The sequence below is a fragment of the Eschrichtius robustus genome, chromosome 6 (assembly GCF_028021215.1).
Source record: "Eschrichtius robustus isolate mEscRob2 chromosome 6, mEscRob2.pri, whole genome shotgun sequence".
Classification (NCBI taxonomy): Eukaryota; Metazoa; Chordata; class Mammalia; order Artiodactyla; family Eschrichtiidae; genus Eschrichtius; species Eschrichtius robustus.
Window position 1 is genome coordinate 75,754,253 of NC_090829.1, and position 19,625 is coordinate 75,773,877.

General features: G+C 35.7%; 1 protein-coding gene across 3 annotated transcripts in view; it reads left to right on the plus strand.

Annotated features, from left to right (window-relative positions):
• Nucleotides 1-19,625, plus strand: part of ZNF148 (zinc finger protein 148) — a 122,148-nt gene that overhangs the window by 65,368 nt on the left and 37,155 nt on the right. For all 3 annotated transcript variants that reach the window (XM_068546577.1, XM_068546579.1, XM_068546578.1), the window contains one exon: nucleotides 9,776-9,901. In XM_068546577.1, coding sequence (XP_068402678.1) covers nucleotides 9,776-9,901 — 126 coding nt within the window. The remainder of the gene's footprint in view (nucleotides 1-9,775; nucleotides 9,902-19,625) is intronic.

The window sequence follows — 19,625 nt, forward strand, 5'->3', positions numbered from 1 at the left end:
ATGCTGCAGAGCAACTGGGCCCTTGAGCCACAATTACTGAGCCTGTGCGTCTGGAGCCTGTGCTCCGCAACAAGAGAGACCGCGATAGTGAGAGGCCCGCGCACCGCGATGAAGAGTGGACCCCGCTTGCCACAACTAGAGAAAGCCCTCGCACAGAAACGAAGACCCAACACAGACATAAATAAATAAATAAATAAAAATTCTCTTAATGGAAAAAATTTCAATTCCTTGGAAGACTGTAAAAGGCACCTGGAACAGTTCTTTGCTCAAAAAGATAAAAAGTTTTGGGAACATGGAATTATGAAGTTGCCTGAAAAATGGCAGAAGGTAGTGGAATAAAACAGTGAATACGTTGTTCAATAAAGTCCTTGGTGAAAATGAAAAATGTGTCTTTTATTTTCACTTAAAAACTGAAGGAACTTTTCGGCCAACCCAATAGTAATGGAAGTAACACCAGATTAAGAGATACAAAATAGTGGTTTAAGCCCTAGGGTTGAAATCCAATAGCTTGGGTAAGACACTTAGCTCTGTGAAGTTTTTTTTTTTTTTTTTTTTAAACATCTTTATTGAAGTATAATTGCTTCACAATGGTGTGTTAGTTTCTGCTTTATAACAAAGTGAATCAGCTACACATATACACACGTTCCCATATCTCCTCCCTCCTGCATCTCCCTCCCTCCCACCCTCCCCATCCCACCCCCCCAGGCGGTCACAAAGCACTGAGCTGATCTCCCTGTGCTATGCGGCTGCTTCCCGCTAGCTATCTATTTTACATTTGGTAGTGTGTATATGTCCATGACACTCTCTCACCCTGTCACATCTCACCCCTCCCCCTCCCCATATCCTCAAGTCCATTCTTTAGTAGGTCTGTGTCTGTGAAGTTTTAATTTGTTTATTGGTAACATGAGGATAAAAAATAATTCACAGATTACAGTAAGTAGGATCTCTGTTGCTGGATTTGGAAGACTTGGGTGTAAATTTTTGTTTCCCTTAGACAAGTAACCTTTCTTAGCCTTAGTTTTCTTATTTGTAAAACGGGATGAAAATGCTAACCTCACAGTCTTACTGTAGGATTAAATGCAATAGATTATACAGGATAGAAACCACGAGCACCCCGCTCCATCCCTGCATGCCCAACCATTGTATCCTTAGTACCTAGGACAGTGCCTGGCACATAGTAAATGTCAGATAAATCTTAGTTACTATGCTGAGGAGGAATCACAAATTTGTAGAACACCATATAAATGCTGGGTTTTTTTAAAATTGAAGAGTACAATTTACAATGTTGTGTTAGTTTCTGGTTTTACAATGTTTACAATGTTGTGTTACAATGTTTTGTTACAATGTTGTGTTAGTTTACAATGTTTACAATGTTGTGTTTACAATGTTGTGTTACAATGTTGTGTTACAATGATTTACAATGTTGTGTTAGTTTCTGGTTTAAAACAAAGTGATTCAGTTATACATATATATATACGTGTGTGTGTGTGTATAGATATGTACATATTCTTTCTCACATTCTTTTCTATATTCTTTTCCCTGTGCTATACAGTAGGATCTTGTTGTTTATTTTATATATAGTAGTTTGTATCTGCCAATCCAAAAGTCCTGATTTATCCCTCCTCCGCTCCCTTTCCCCTTTGGTAACCTTAAGTTTGTTTTCTATGTCTCTGAGTCTGTTTTGTAAATAAGTTCATTTGTGTCATATTTTAGATTCCACATATAAGTGATATCATATGATATTTGTCTTTCTCTTTCTGACTTACTTCACTTAGTATGATATTCTCTAGGTCCATCCATGTTGCTGCAAATGGCATTATTTTATTCTTTTTTTATGGCTGAGTAGTATTCCATTGTGTATATGTACCACATCTGCTTCATCCATTCATCTGTCGATGGACATTTAGGTTGCTTCCATGTCTTGGCCATTGTACATAGTGCTGTTATGAACATTGGGGTGCGTATATTTTTTCGAATTATAGTTTTCTTCGGATATACGCCCAGGAGTGGGATTGCAGGATCATGTGGCAACTCTATTTTTAGTTTAGAAAAATTATAGAATAGTTTTTTAAAACTTATTATGAAATAATTTTAGATTTATGACAAAGTTGCAGAAGTAGTACCAAGTTCACATAAACTCATCACCCAGCTTCCTCTAATATCAAAGCTTATGCAACCATAGTGCAGTTTTCAAAACCAGGAACTTAATGTTGGTAAAATACTATTAAATAAACTACGACCTTAGTTGAATTTTATCTGTTTTTCCCCTAATATCCCTTTTCTGTTCCAGGATTCAGTTCAGGATTCCACATTGTATTTAGTTGTATCTTCTTGAGTCTCCATCATTCCATGACAGTTGTTCAGTCTTTCCTTATCTTTTATGACCTTGATAGTTGATGAGTATTGGTTAGTTATTTGTAGAATGTCTCTTAATTTGCGTCTGCCTGATGTTTTCTTTCTTTTTTTTTCTCTTTTTAAATATTTATTTATTTATTTGGCTGTGCTGGGTCTTAGTTGCAGCATGCGGGATCTTCCGTTGTGGCATGTGAACTCTTAGTTGTGGCTTGCAGGTCTAGTTCCCTGACCTGGAATCGAGCCCGGGCCCCCTGCATTGGGAGTGTGGAGTCTTAGGCACTGGACCACCAGGGAAGTCCCTGCCTGATGTTTTCTTATGATTAGATTGAAGCTTTCATTTTTCGACATATTCCACAGAAATGTTGTGCTCTTCTCAGTGTATCATATCAGGGAGTATAAAATGTGGAGATATGTCTTATTACAGGTGATATTACACTCTCAGTACTTTGTTAATGTCATATCTGCCAGTTTTCCCCTTAAAGTCACTTTTTTCTTCTTTGTAATTGGCAAATATCTTGTAGGAAATAGTTTGAATCTGCTTAAATACCCTATTTCTACAGAAGTTTTTTCCTACCTATTTAAGCATCCATTGGTGGATCCTGCCAGTTGTAGTTATTAATGTAGTGTTTGCCTAAATGTGAATTTGTATTTTCCTCATTCCTTCTATATTTATGTTAATTGTAGCTGTCCCTTCTCTCCATTTAAAAAATTATTTCCATTTATATCAGAATGGATATTGCCTTATTCTTTGAGTTATAATCTGGTACTGTCATTTATTTTTTTTCTCAAGTTGTTTCAGCTTTGCCTATTAGGAGCTGTTTCAGACAGACCTTTGTGTCCTTTTGACATGTACTCTAGTTTCTGGCACCACAAGATGTTCCAAGGTCATCGTATAGTTTTCCTTGCCCAGCTTTGAAATCAGTTGCTTCTCCAAGGAGCTCCATTTCCTTTTGTTTGGATAATGGTATTTAGAAACTAAGTTTTGGATGCTAGGTGTGTTGGATTTCATTGCTTCTTAGTGATCTCAGCCAACAGAGCTAGGCAGTACGTGTGTGTCTACTAACTCACACATGCACACACGTCTATACTAATTTCTTTATGTTGGTTGGGCCCAGACACCTGTATTGAAAGAAACTGAATGGAGAAAAGGGAGGGAATGCAAAATATAGTTAAGATGTATCTAGCTCAGTGGTTCTCAAAATTTCTGGTCTTGGGGACCCCTTTATTCTTAAAAATATTGAGGACTCTTAACAGCTCTTGCTTCTGTTGGTTATATATATCGATATTTACCATTTTAGAAATTAAAACTGAGAAATTTAAAATTTTATTTATTAATTTATCAGTAACAAATCCCGTTACATGTTAACATATAGCATATTTTTAATGAAATATAACCCTGTTTATAAATAAAAAATTTTGTGAGAATTTGTTTTACAATTTTACAGATCTGTTTACTGTCTGGCTTATCTCATATTTGCTAATACATTTAGTCTCTGGTGACATTACATGTTAGCTAGCTTCTAGGAAATGCCACTATATACTCATAAGAGGAGAGTGAAAAAAAAATAGGTATTATAATGAAAGTATTTTTGACCTCATGGAGCACCCCACTGGAAAAGGTGTCAGGGATCTTCAGAAGTCCCTGGACCAAACTTTGAGAGCCACTGATAGAGGTGTACTAAAACTCTTACAAAATAAAGGTACATATATAGTAGAAGGATGGATGCAGAAGAACTTGTGTGAGGAACAGCAAAGAACTTAAACCATGATGCTATAGAAGTTAAAAGAATAGAATTTCTGGGTAGGATGGGGGTGGTCAGCACTGTTTCAGGTAAGATAACTTGATTTGATCACTTCTTCCACTTCATCTTATATAGTTATCTAAATTGTAAGATGCTGATATAGCAACCAAAATGCAAATTTATAATGAGAAATATTATAGAGAAGTACACTAGAATGTTTGTTGTGAACTGTGGGTCCCTGAACCTTTTCAAAAGCAAAAGATAGTTATGGACTTTGTCAAACCCTGACAAACGTAGCTCCTTTCAGAAGTTTGCATGCAGTCGGGTCAGGCAGAAAGGGAGGGTTATGGTTCATGATTCACATAAAGGCCTGTCCATCAATGTGCTGCTTTTCTTCCCGGCCCTATTGTGTGGCTTGGCGAGCTTGGAATTAGAAATCTTCCTGTTGACTGGTTATATCTAACTGTTCTTTCCAAAACCATCCTGGAAATAAACACACACACGCATACACACAGAGATGTATTCTTGGTGTTAAATTTCTCTTTTTCTGGACTCCATGAATATTTCTAAATATTGCTACATTATTTAGGCAGTGTATTTGCAGTACAGTTAATTGTTTTATATCGTTCTTTTTACATTTAAACACTTGTAGTACTTGTGGTCACTTTGATTCAATTTGTTTCCTAGGCAGTATTTTGGAACAATTTCCTTCTAGCCATAGTTACACATTCTTCTTATATGACTACATACTGTTTTTACTCTCAGAATAACCGTTTCTCTAAGTTTGGTGGCAGTTATTTTGCCTATATGCTTACTACAGATTATTCTTTTGAAAAGTTTGGCCATAAGAGGAAGGAAGTTGCTGGAAATATTTTGCCCCACAAGAATTTATAGGGTAAATTTAAGCGTGCATTTCAGCAGAGAAGTAGTTGGTGAAGTAAGGGAGATTATTTTAGAGAGGCAGTGAAGCTGCAGAGCCTTAGAGATGGGTGGTAGTGGAATCAGTAGCACAGAGTATAGAGGAAAGCACAAGATGCTTTCTTTTTTCTTAAACAGGGGTGGGAAGATGAATGAGAATACCTAAAAGAGAAATTGAAAATTGAAAGGAACATATGGCTCCAGAAATGGGGAGATGGTAAGAACAGATACTTCTGCCAAGTGACCTAGGTCTTTTCTGTAAAGTATATCGTGTAGAATCTTGAAAGCTGAGCTGGGGAGAGTATAATTGATATTATGGGCAACAAGGAGCTATTGTAGATTACCTCATTGGGGAAATGGCAAGAAAACAGTTTTATATTAATTTATTTGTGAAGGAATACATTGGTAGATGATAATGCCCTAAAGGATCAAGGTTGATAAGGTTAATTGGAATGAAATGCATATGGACGTAGGATATTGAGAATGAAGCGAAAGAAGAGTCCAAAATGATTGTAAGGGGTCACCTTGTTTGCGAGTTAGGGGTAGACCAAAATTTGCAAATGATATGAAATGTTCATCACATTATATGTCTGGCAACATTATTTAAGTATGTTTAAATTTGTTACATTGCTTAATAACAGTATTGAGTGTGGAAGAAAGTTGTTGGGAAGAGTAGCATGTTTGGAAGAAAAAAATTAAAGGGGGATAGATATAGTTGCAGTTATTTCAGATCTCATGAATTTCTCCATTTGGTTCCTGCCCTTATTCCCTGTATCATTCATTTAGATTGAGCCGAATATGTGCCATTTTATTAGTTTATTAGTGTTACTAGTTTTTTTTTTTTAAGGCATCAAAACTTCCCAACTGCATTTCAAGACCTTTGGAAAGGAGACCTTGTCATAGAATGTGTTCTCAGTATCTAGTATTTTGCTCTGTACATATTAGAATCTCAGTAAATTTAAAGCTTCCATTGTATTACTTTAGACTGACTGAATGTAGCATGTAGCAGGTACTTAATAGCTGTTGAATGAATATGTGAGTGAAAGCTGTTATGAGAAATACAAAAGAAGACTATCTTATTTTCAGATACCAAGATAAGATACAGGCACATGAGATAGTAAAATATAAAAGACATGAAATAAGTCCTGAAAAAGAAGGAGTCATTCTGGATGCTGGGCGTGATTTACTAGTGATTAGAATCAAGGGAAAGATTTTTTCAATATAGAGAGGCCTCTTTATGTTTAAAGTTGGGAGAATAAAGAGAGAGTGATAAAAAATGAGGAATACCTCAGTATCATTAAGAGATATATATTAGAACTAGCAAGAATGAACCAGCTTGGGCAGTGGCAAGGGGTGAGGAAGCATGGGCTCTGCCTCTTGATAGGATGTTGGGGAAGAAGTAAGATGAATATACAAGGTAGATAGGACATGGGAGTCATGCCTGATGGCTTCCCCAGTCTCAAAGTGGAGATCCAGAGGGAGCTTTGATCAGCAGGGGTCTTACAGCTTCAGGTGGAGAAGCGTCTGGGTTTAGTCAAATCTTATGAGAGAAGTATGAGTAGGGTGATTGACAGTATTGATGCTATTTCTGGTTTGGTAGTGAGAAAAGCATTGAAATTCAGGCTCTCAAATGTAGGCAGGAGGTTGTACATGGGACTAGGTGAAATGGTAAAGATTAAGCTATGGGGAAGAAACCAGAGGTTTTTCTTGGTTTTGTTTTTTAATCTGACATACTTCCTAGCCTATTGATTTTCTTGATGTTCCAATGAATGTGTTTCAAAAATCCAGCAAACCTGTCTTTTCAACTATCACACATCTGCAGATGCCTGCTTTGATTAATTATACTTTGGTTTATTTTAGGTGAAAAGTAACACTGAGTACTTGATTTTCTTTTAAAGATAGTTCTCAAGGAAATAGTAGGGAACTTATAGATGAGTTGTTGTCTCTTTTATCATGCTTAAGCAGTTTACATGTTCTTATAGATTATTGTAGTCTTTCTTGGGCCAAAGAAGATTCATTTTCCCAGACTTTTTGCACCTCATTCTTTCTAGTTGCCTTGTCATTTTCATACCCATCTCTTTATGTTTATGGATTTACCAACATCCTTTCTAAGCACCTTAGGCTGGACCATATACTTTAGTGTGTGGTTGTGTTATATGTAGAGATTACTTTATTCCATTTATGAGTGATAAGCCTGTTGGACTATTCTAAAAATGTAACTTGCTATGTGCCTATTGGTATTCACAATGCTTTGATTCATTGATACCTCTAGGATTTGGTCTGTGCTTTCATAATGTTAAAAGTGTACCTTATATTTGTCAATGCTAGTACCAATATGATCACTTTCCATATATGTGAAAATAGGTAAAAGGTTCAGATATATAAATTAATGTTTTTCACTGTTTGCACATAAAGGTTCTTTGTTTGTGAATAGCTGCTTATTGAAGAACTTATTTGTGAATCTGTCTTACACTCTGCTCGACACTTTTGCTGAAAAAAAGTTCGTCTCTTATTTTTTTTTAATTAATTAGTTAATTTATGGCTGCATTGGGTCTTCGTTGCTGTGCGCAGGCTCCCTCTAGTTGTGGCGAGCAAGGGCTACTTTTTGTTGCAGTGCACGGGCTTCTCATTGTGGTGGCTTCTCTTGTTGCGGAGCACGGGCTTTAGGCGCACGGGCTTCAGTAGTTGTGACACATGGGTTCAGTAGCTGTGGCTCGCTGGCTCTGAGCGCAGGCTCAGCAGTTGTGGCACACAGGCTTAGTTGCTCCGTGGCGTGTGGGATCTTCCCGGACCAGGGCTCAAACCCGTGTCCCCTGCGCTGGCAGGCGGGTTCTTAACCACTGTGCCACCAAGGAAGTCCCCGTCTCCTTCTTACTGCTGCATGCTATATTTTCATGGTTTCTTTGTAATTTATAAGTTGACAAATGTTGGACCTACTTTTTGCTGCAACATAAGACAGAGCAGTTCAGCAGCTGCTTAGTCTGTTGTCATTTCTCCTTGTCTCATACCCAGCTTCAATAGTTGTATTTCAGTAAACATCACTTCAAAGATGGTAACATGTGTGTATTCCAAAGCCTTGTTGGAGGTGACCTTACCATTCTATTTTATGTTTCAAATAATTACACCAAAAGAAGCCATAAGAATGGTCATTAGTACGATTCTCTAACCTGATAGAAAGAATTATTAGCTAAATAATCATTTACAGTCATGTTTTTATGCCTAGGTTCTCCTTGATTTGCAATTCTCACGCCCCCCACATTTCAGGAATTTTTGAAAACTTCCAGTTCTTTATTTGGTTAGTTTGAAATTCCTGGCTTATGTTGTATTTCTCTCATGAACCCCTCTGCACAGCTCTGTCTTCCAGCTTTACACTATGAGTATGTAAGATGTTTATAACCTTTTGCACCCCCTTTTTAAGTGTATTTTTTGAAAATTTAGCCATTAGCACATTGTGTTTCCTGGACTATTATCAAGATTTTTTTGAAAGCTTATAAACAACAGAAATTTATTTCTCACTGTTCTGGAGGCTGGAAGTCTGTGATCAGGGTGCAAGTATGTTTGGGTGAGGGTCCCCTTCCAGGGTGCAGACTTCTCGTTGTGTCCTCACATGGTCGAAGAGTCAGGGATTTTTAATGTATTTCAGAGCTTGTTGAGTTGAAAGTTTCTTAGTTTTAAGATACTTGCGTTTTCAGTTCAAGGATAGGTTGAAAATGTAGCACAGCAGGATGACTGTGCACCATCAATTCTGATGAGAATTTGATGCTACCAGTAGTGATCATAGAACCTCCATATATTTTTTAAATTTAAAAATTTTTTTAATTTTTGGTTGTGTCAGGTCTTAGTTGCTGCTCATGGGCTCCTTAGTTGCGACATGTGTGCTCCTTAGTTGTGGCATGCGAACTCTTAGTTGCGACATGCATGTGGGATCTAGTTCCCTGACCAGGGATTGAACCCACGTCCTTTGCATTGGGAGACGAATTCTTAACCACTGTGCCACCAGGGAAGTCCCCATATTATTTTTTAGGACACGCAACTCTTCACATCTGTGAGAACTGAGATCTAAAGATGAGATAACATTGTTGACATCTTAACATTTCTTGTTATCATGTAGCTAGAATTGTGTCTCGTACATAGCAGGGGCCTAAAACCATGTGCAGTTCTATAAACACACATTTGGTGATGGTTTGTTGTAGAGGCCAGGAAAATACTGGCTAAGATATTGCCAAAAACATTGAACTTAAAGATAATTAGATTTCATTGTTAGTTTATCATTCCTTTTTTGATGAGATTACCTTTTAGAATTTTGTGTTGTTTTTGTGATGTTTTGTAAATTGAGAGAAACCCATCATGGAAGTCTGAATACCCCTTTTATCCCCCAGTATTTTATTGATTTTGGAATTTAACCTTTTTTTGTGCCTTTAACTTTAACATCAGTTTCCTTAAATGTGGGAGTGGAATTGTGTCCTCACTTCTCCTTTATTCTGCTAGGTCTTATTATCTTTTCCCAGGACATTTTAGTCTTTTTCTTTCCAGATAAATTTTTGTAAAATCCTAGTTTATTCCCTCAATTTATATACTGTTGATTCTTATATATCAATTACATATTAATGAATTCTTCAACACACCCTTTACTTGCACACACAAATAATCATTTTGGGAGCACCTGTAGGTAGGTTTAGCAGAGGATTAAGCATGCAATGGCTTTTTGTCACAATAGACTTCTTGTTTATTTCTAAAATTGGCTTTTTTTTTTTTAACAGATAAGTGTAAAGCAGGAAATTACTTTTACTGATGTATCTGAGCAACTGATGAGAGACAAAAAACAAATCAGAGAGCCAGTAGACTTACAGAAAAAGAAGAAACGGAAACAACGTTCTCCTGCAAAAGTAAGAGAATATTTTAAGGTGGTGGTTCCTAACATATTACTCCCATACAATTGCTTAATCTTATTGGCAGGAATCTGGCTGGACCGTAGGCAACATAAAAGTCTCATGTGGCTTAGTAAAGTTGGAATGTTGCATCAGCTTCACCACGAGAAAGGAAGGGATGCTTGCCTGAATGGAGGTGGGGGGCCACTGCTTTAAATTCTTCCACTTCCCTTTCACCGTGTTTTTTTTTGAAAACAAACTTTTCTTACCCCATGTCTCTCTTTTCTTTAAAGACTAACAGATGGTATGCAGTTCCCTTGCTTCTCATTCATATTAGTTTTACTTATTTTAATATATGGTTTCAGGACAATTCAGTATTGATTACTCATTAGGAAAAGGTTGTGTGATAACTGTGCTAGAATAGAATGTAAGCTGCACGAGGGCAGGGACTAATTTTATTCACAGCTATATCCCAAGAGCCTGGAATAGTAGGCCTAAGGGACTCTCAATAAATACTGTGGGTGAATGAATGGATTAATAAATAAACAAGTGACCCATAAATACTATTAGGAATTGCCTGCCTTGTTTCCTTTTTAGTACAGTAGTAGTTGACTATATGTAGCATTTTGGTATTCTGGGGAAGCCTCTGAACTCTGTATAGTATAATTTATTTCTTTATAGTTATTTTTCATCTTTTGTTTTCTTCCCTTGTATAGTGAAGAAGGCTTTTTAAAAAAGATTTTATAACATGACCTTTTTATTTTGAGGGCTGCTTGTTTTTGTATTTGTGATTTAAATCATAATCATCATCATTATTTGTATATTTTGTATACTTTGGGTGTGCTGAACCCAGTTTGTACTGGCTTGCCAGAGCTGATTGCTGAGTTTTCAGGAATTTTGCAAGCTGGTGCTAAAACCATTGGTAACTTGAAATTAGGCATGGTGAGAATATTTACACCATGGAAGTCAGCAACGCAGCCCACTGACTCCTTAAACTGTTGTTAAACATTTACCAACATACCACTGCTTTTGGGATATATAAGCGTGGCTACTGTTTGAAAAATATAGAGACTAAAATAACCCATAGTTACATTTCCCAGAGATGAATACCTTAATTTTCTGCCATATTCCCTTTCTGTTTTCAAATTTGTGTAGATTGTCTGAAGTTCCTGGTTTGTAACTTAAAGAGTATGTAAGCTATTTTTAAAGTTATTAAAGATTTTATTACCTGCATAATGAATGTATTATTTTTTGATATATCACATTATATTCAGTGATTGCTCTGTTGTTGGAAAGTTGTTTTCTCTTTACCTTCATTTTAAATCATGCTGCTCTTGAAATATTTGTGTGTGGATCTTCGTGTACTACTAAATCAAAGGGCGTGAACTTTTAAAAAGGTTTCTTTAAAAATAAATGAGTACATAAGCAAGCAAGCAAGCAAAATAAGTAAAGTTTCCTGATAATGTTACTCCTTCCAGAAATGTTGTATCAGTTACATTGCTACCAGCAGTAGACCTAAGGTGTGTCTGTCCATACTCTCACCAGCCTTGAGTATGAAACTTTGTTTTTTTTGTAGCTTAAGATGGGTGTCTCATTATAGTTTAAATTTTAATTTCTTTGGTTATGGGTCATACTAAAACTTGTGTTTTTTTCCCCATAATTATTGACATTTTATATTTCATGTTTTGTGCAAACCCTTTATCCCCCCTTCCTTTCTTCCCTTTCTTTTCTTGGGGTTAATGTTTTTCTCAGTGATATATGATACTTTTAAAATTTTACATTAATGAATACATCAAGTTCTTTGAGGAAAAAATTAATTTCTAAAATTGAGATAGCGATTATGTTACTTTGGGTTCATTGCTGATCTATGGGGAATCTATTTCAAGTCTTTAAAGATAACATAATATATGTATCAAGTCTTTAAAAATAACATAATATATGTAAGTTGTACATTTTCCTTGATGTTTTATTGCCATGTTTTTGAGTATAATTCTGAAATTCTGACTAAAACTCAGATTATTATCTTCTAAGTAGGGTGTTATTTGGAATCTTTATATGTTCTAGGTAGTACAGATCAGATTTTTACAGAGTTTAAGCCATTTTTGCTTATCTAATTTGAGATAAACTCATTTATAATGTATTATCAAAATATTTCTAAGGACATTATTTAAATATTTATATATATATATCTATGTAGTTGCTAGATGAAAGATTTGGCCTATTCTGAGTATACTGTATATAAGAAAATGTTTTGGGCAGTCTTTTTAGAGCGTTCTTAGGAGGCTGAAATGAGTGGAAATAATATATGGCAGACATGGATGTGAGAATAACAAAAACAGTTATTTTTAGATTGTCCTGACCTGTTACATGTAATAGGACAGAGAATGGTTGTGGTCTGTTTTTAACACTGGTCTTGCAGTGTCCAGATGAGTGGTTTTGTGTCTGGAGTCTCAGAACTTTGAACATGTGTTTAAACATTCACGCTTTTGATTTTTCGTTAAAGTAACTCTCCCCTTTCTGTATGAAGAGAAAGAAAACCTTATCTCATGTTTATAAATCAGTGTGTTGCTTGTTTTAAATTCCTTAAAAACAGCTTTAAGTTTCTCAAATAATTGTAATGTGTTACGCTTAGAGGACTCCACTCTCTGCCAACACTTTTCCCAAATCTTGGATTTTGCCGTTACTAATATTTGAGTATATGTTACCATTGTGTCATGTTAGATTGGGGATCCGTACAGGAAGTATCACTGAAGTTATCTTATGGACTTTTAGTAAAAATATTAGAGCTTACACATCCATGTAGACCTGGCTCCCTTCCAACTAAGCTTTGTGGTGAGAAATACTGTAATGTTATGTCATTTTTAGCTGCCATGAATTTTAAGAAGTAGTTGCTTCCTGAGCCTTTATCATATGGCAAAGCTTAGTCATCTTAAGGTAGATTTGATACTTGAAAATTGCCAAAATACGTTTGGCAGCATGTCTGAAGAAGAGGGTAATCAAGCTAGGGAATGTTATCTTGATCAAGTTATTTGATACTGTCATGGAATAAGTTGTTTTATGAAAGCAAATTTTCTATATAATAAAAACTTGTCCCTTTTAAATGTTTAAATTTAATTTTATTTTAACCACTTTGTTGGAAATCTTTAATATGTTGTTTTCTTTTAAAACATAGTGCATTTGAACATAATTCAGCTTTTAATGCTCTGGGGTTGATGTTGTAAACATTAACAAAAAAATCATACATGTCATAGTGAAGCCCTCTGGGAAGACCGAGATGTTAGGGCTTTTTTCCCCTCATCCTGAAAACTCCTGACTGCTAGACTTTAAGAGTTTTTTGACTGCTTATAATTGCTTCACTGTCTCATTCCTTAATGATATACTATTCATTTTTACATTGCTATACCTATGTGGCCACTTAACGTCACCTTCCATTGCCCCTTTGACTCTCTTTTTGTTGTGGATTAGGACTACAGAGAACTAAAGTTATTAGAAATGTATGAAAAGTTTTAGTAGACTTAATTCAGTCTCAGTGCATTCGTGTTGGTGGTTCTCATGGCTCTGCATTAGATCACCCAGAGGACTTTTCCAGTTATAAATACGCAGGCCCCATCCCCGGAGATTCTAATTCAGGGGATTTCCATTTATACTAGAAGAGTCCAGGGTGATTGTGATTTACGTGTTGTTTTTTTTTTTTTTTTAAAGATCACCTAGTCTTTTTTTGTTGAATTTATTGTCCTGACTTTAATGTCATGTCCCTGCAGTACTTGGCAAGGTCAATTTTCACCCTATTTTTATTGTTCTTTGCAAAACCTCACATAAAATAGTCTACCCTTCCACCATATTTAACACTATTGTAAGAAATGAAATTGCTTTCCTACTATTCTGGTTCATTCTCTTTTAACATTCTTTACATACTAAAAAGGTTGCTCTCAGCTTTTCTTGTTTTCCAAACTTGATAATAATAACAACTATTTTTATAGTGCTCTTACACACACTAGTATGTGCCAGGCGCTGTTCTAAACACTTGATATCATTAACTCATTTAATCCTCACAACAACTCTGAGTACTGTTTTTTGTTTTTTTTTTAAATTTTATTTATTTTTTTATACAGCAGGTCCTTATTAGTCATCAGTTTTATACACATCAGTGTATACATGTCAATCCCAATCGCCCAATTCAGCACGCCACCCCCCCCCCCCACCCCCCTGCCGCTTTCCCCCTTTGGTGTCCATACGTTTGTTCTCTACTTCTGTGTCTCTATTTCTGCTCTGCAAACCGGTTCATCTGTACCATTTTTCTAGGTTCCACGTATACGCATTAATATACGATATTTGTTTTTCTCTTTCTGACTTACTTCACTCTGTACGACAGTCTCGATCCATCCACATCTCTACAAATGACCCAATTTCGTTCCTTTTTATGGCTGAGTAATATTCCATTGTATATATATACCACATCTTCTTTATCCATTCGTCTGTTGATGGGCATTTAGGTTGCTTCCATGACCTGGCTATTGTAAATAGTGCTGCAGTGAACATTGAGGTGCATGTGTCTTTTTGAATTATGGTTTTCTCAGGGTATATGCCCAGTAGTGGGATTGCTGGGTCATATGGTAGTTCTATCTTTAGTTTTTTAAGGACCCTCCATACTGTTCTCCATAGTGGCTGTATCAATTTACATTCCCACCAACAGTGCAAGAGGGTTCCCTTTTCTCCACACCCTCTCCAGCATATGATGTTTGTAGATTTTCTGATGATGCCCATTCTAACTGGTGTGAAGTGATACCTCATTGTAGTTTTGATTTGCATTTCTCTAATAATTAGTGATGTTGAGCAGCTTTTCATGTGCTTCTTGGCCATCGGTATGTCTTCTTTGGAGAAATGTCTATTTAGGTCTTCTGCCCATTTTTGGATTGGGTTGTTTTTTTAATATTGAGCTGCATGAGCTGTTTATATATTTTGGAGATTAATCCTTTGTCCGTTGATTCATTTGCAAATATTTTCTCCCATTCTGAGGGTTGTCTTTTCGTCTTGTTTGTAGTTTCCTTTGCTTTGCAAAAGCTTTTAAGTTTCATTAGGTCCCATTTGTTTATTTTTGTTTTTATTTCCATTACTCTAGGAGGTGGATCAAAAAAGATCTTGCTGTGATTTATGTCAAAGAGTGTTCTTCCTATGTTTTCCTCTAAGTTTTATAGTGCCTGGTCTTACATTTAGGTCTCTAATCCATTTTGAGTTTGTTTTTGTGTATGGTGTTAGGGAGTGTTCTAATTTCATTCTTTTACATGTAGCTGTCCAGTTTTCCCAGCACCACTTTTTTTTTTTTTTTTTTTTTTTTGGGGCTGCACTGGGGCTTGAGAATCTCAAGTCTTAATAGTAAAAGTTTCTGGATAAATGAGGTATTACCACCCGACTTAGCGATTATGTGAATTAGGTGATAATGTTTTCCACCACAGAAACGTTTTATGAGGATTGTTGAGCTAACATTGATGAACTCTAAGAATCCTTTTCAGTAAAATATAACAATATTATCTTAATCCAGTATTATATATACTTTATAGGTCTTTTCAGACTCTTCAGTAATAGAATGAGATAGAGCAGAGTGCTTTTTGATTACCTTATTCTGAAATGTATCTCCTTTTTCATTCTCTCAGCAAATAATTTGAGTGCCTGTTATGTGCCAGGATCTCTTATCAGGTACTGAAGAAAGGAACTGGGTTTTTTGTTATAACACTGTAGGTGGTCTGAGTAGAAATTGATTTTTCAGAGTTATGCTGAACTCAGGAAGGAAGAGCCTATTCCACAAATCAAATAGATTATGAATTATATAGAGAATCCATTCCCAGCAATTTATTATACACCACCGGTTCCCAGAAAAGATTAGTGATTTTAGAATCAAAAAGATTCTAAATTGAGTGATTTAAAATGAGGAAAATTTAATTGAAAGAAGGAGAGAAATAGATACACTAGCTATTTGTCAAGCTTTCTCCTACATGTTAGTTTGATTGTGGGAGGAGTAGCTTTACGGTAAATAACTGATTGTAAGACTGGGGATGGAAATACGGAGTAGTACTTAAGAGAAAAACGAAGAAGAAAATTAGTTTTAAAAAAAAGTATTAGTATTTTATTTATCTAATTTCTCCAGGGAATTATGTATTCTGGGTAAATAATTTTTCCACAAAACCAAACCCTAATTTTAAAAAATATTTGGATGCAAATCTTTCTTTTAAAAAATTCACATACTTCTTTGCCTGATATTTAGGAAATATGAGAGAAATAACCTTTTCTAAGGCTCAGGGTCATTCTCCTGAACATCAGTTATTGATATCATGTTATATATACCATGCTTATAGTATAGTGAATTTCATGTTCTAGCACTGGCAAAAGCTTGCCATTTAGAAATGAAATTTGTTAATAAGTAAAATCAAATGCTGAGAGACAGTAAAAATCATGGAGAATGAAAGAAAGTGACAATGTGAGGGTGGGATATTAACGATAAGTAGGATGGATGGTCAAGATGTTTAGGTGGTTATTGCTATGGGCTACTTTGTGATTTTGTTGTACGTGTTTGGGCTTGCACTGTTCTTCCATTTCTGGTTGGATTTGGAGAGTAAAGGGAATTTTAGATCTCACTCCCCACCCTCAGTTGCAGTAAAGCAGCTCATAATAGGTGAGAATTTTAAACTGTCTCCTCCAAGTTGTTTTTGGGGTTTTGGTGGTTTAGAAATTGATTTAGATTGATTTAAGAATGTATGATAAAACTTATCATTAGTTTAAAACATGCTTTAACAATTTCAGTAGTACATAGTATACATAGAATGGGGAAAATCACATCTGCCTTTTAAGAAAATAAAACTTTCTCACTGAGGGGTGTCAGGTTTCAGTTATTTGGTGGCAGTGACCCTTGAGGAGTCAAAAATCTCTGAATTGAATAGGCAGAGGTTAGTGCTTCGTTGGATGAAAATTGGTATATTATTTAACATAGGCATTGCTATGTATATAGATAGCTAGCTGGGAACAGATTTGTCTCAGAACAAAAAATGTATCTGCTAATGGACCGTGAGGTTAAGAAAGCAGATTAATTGAGGAGTTCCATTTGGTATTGAAATACTCTACTGAAAAATTCTGTTTTAAACTTATGAAACAGTTAAGAAAAAAAATCAAGTATGCTGAGTATTGTTTAGACTATTACTAATTTCTTTACTCTTGATGAAGCCCGGTTGCTTGATCTTTATAATGTACCATATTTCTCCAAAAGCAGCAGTGACAGGAGTCAAGACAAATCATGTGGAGATATTATAGCAGGCACCTTAGGGTTTAAACTTGGAAATTTCAAATTCTTCAGTTGTAATGGTGTTCATATGTTGAGGGGAAAAAGAAAAGCAAAAATATTTTATGGTACTAGTAGCAAGTAAGCCTGCTAATCTCAGGCAAATCCACTTACCTGGTAGATCACATTTTACTAAAAGATCTGGAAAGGATGTGAACAGGAAAAGAAGCCAAGTCTATACCAAGGAAGATAATTTTACCTGTGTTAATGAGCCATTTCTGTTCCACCAAGGAACTTTGTTCTTTACATACCCATTTCACTATGGTACTACTTAGTGAATTTGCAAAAAGTTTTACAAAGAATAGAGTGGTAAGCTGGGAGGATGTTCAGGATGGGCAGTGGGCAGCCATATCAACAGACATTTATAGAGTTTCGCTATGATACCGTTTGGATACTGGGGTTATAGTGGTGAACAAAACAGACAAAATCTGTCGGTTATATTTAAAACATTATAAATTGGAAGAGCCACTGGTGTTCTTCTGAGGCAAGATAATTTTCTTTTATATCGATACAAAGATGTGTGTTACCCCGGCCTAAGAAAAGAAAAAAATTAATATAAAGTTAAATACAAAATGTCCAACAATTTGATTTTTGTGTCATTGAATTTACAGATATGCTAGATTTTTCAGTCTGCTTATTCACAAGTCAGTGTTTGCTGTTTCATCCATAAAATCCACCCTGAATTAAGGCTTGAGTCCACAGTGAAAGGCAGCATTACCTCCAGTGCCAGAAAACAATGACCTAGAACTCCTTAACTCTTCATAAAAGGGCTTTGTACAGTCAAGGATTACATCCGTTTCACTTTAAGTAACTTGGGCCGGATTCGTTCCTTACAAAGCCTTTCCTTGCAGTTGCTATGCCACAGAAAGCTATTGAGTTGCTATGTTTTTGGCACTTGGATCTTCTTATTTGTTATCAACATAAGCGAAAAAATACCTGATGCTATCTTGTTTTTATTCTGTTTCATATAAAATGTTTAACATCTTTTTGTTATTTTATGTTAGAAATATTTTGAATCATGTTTTAAAAGATTTTGTGGTTTTTTTGTTCATTTGTTTTACACATTGTTAACTTGAATATTATTTTGTGACTTGGAGGGGTTGAAAACATTTTAGACTGACTGACCAGAGATGAAACTTTCTGTTCTCACTGACTCTTCAGGAAGCTGTGACACCCACTTGCATTCTCCTGCCAAATGTTTCCCTCTGTGACTTTGGTACATAGACTTTGAAGCATTGTTGACCACATTGGCAGTTTGCCCAGAACCCACATGCCCTGTATAATTTGCATAATAAATACCATCGATTTACATACAGTATAGGCTGAATTGTCTTCCTGAATTTAAAGTAAAAAAAATTTTTTTTTTAATTAAAGCCCTTTTTACTTACTTACTCCCTCTTTCTAGGTTTTGGGAAGGGTGTCATAGCTGTGTATTTACAGGCCCTAATCAGTTTCCACAGGACTTTGTATTTTTTAAGATGTTTGCTAGATTTCTCTACCCTGTGTGGTACACAGTTTCTTGGCTCCCACTCTGTATGCCCCCACCTCCAATACTGTTTCCCTCTCACTTGCCATATTCCTCCTGATCTTACCTCCTAATTTTCTCTGCTTCTTATCTTCACATCATATTTTGTCATCTTTCTTCTCTCCTCAATAATGAAAAAAGGGATTATTTGTTATTTTCACTCTGCCACGTGTCTGGTGAGAGAGGCAGTTTAAATGTTGCATGTTGGACAAATGGTTGATAAACTGGAATACATGAAGCCCAAAGGTGAGCTTCTCTCTGGCACTGTCCAGACCTGGCCCAAGATATTCTCGACCACAGGAAGCACAGGCAGATGAGGTTGATGTCTTTGTCACCTGCCTTCCTTCCCCATACCCACTCTCGTTTATTAAAGAGTATGCTTAACAATAGTTTAGTAGTCCTAGAATAACCTTAGAGGTCCTAAACTGAACCAGACTCAAAATTCAGTTCTAGGATGACTTAAAAACTTAGTTTTCTTTTTTTCTTCTTTAAGAAAAAAGAAAAAGGAAAACGTAATAGGTAAGCGTTTGTATGGTTCAGAAAAATGTTTTAAGTATGTACAGTGTAAAACCTTCCTCCTGCCATATCTCCTATATGCCAAGTTCCCCAGCCATGACAACCAAGGTTATATACATTTTATGTATATGCTTCTCAAATAGTTTTCATGCATATGCAAACAAATACATATTGCTATATGTACTATCTTGTATACAAAATTAGCAAAATTATATACTAGATTCTGGACCTTGCTTTTTTTCTTACTTAAGAATAAATCCTCGAGCTCTTTCTATGTAAGTATATAGAGAGCTTTCTCGTTTTATTTTACAGCCACATGATATTAAATTGTATTCATTTTCCATGATTTATTTAACCAGTGCTATTTGATTGAT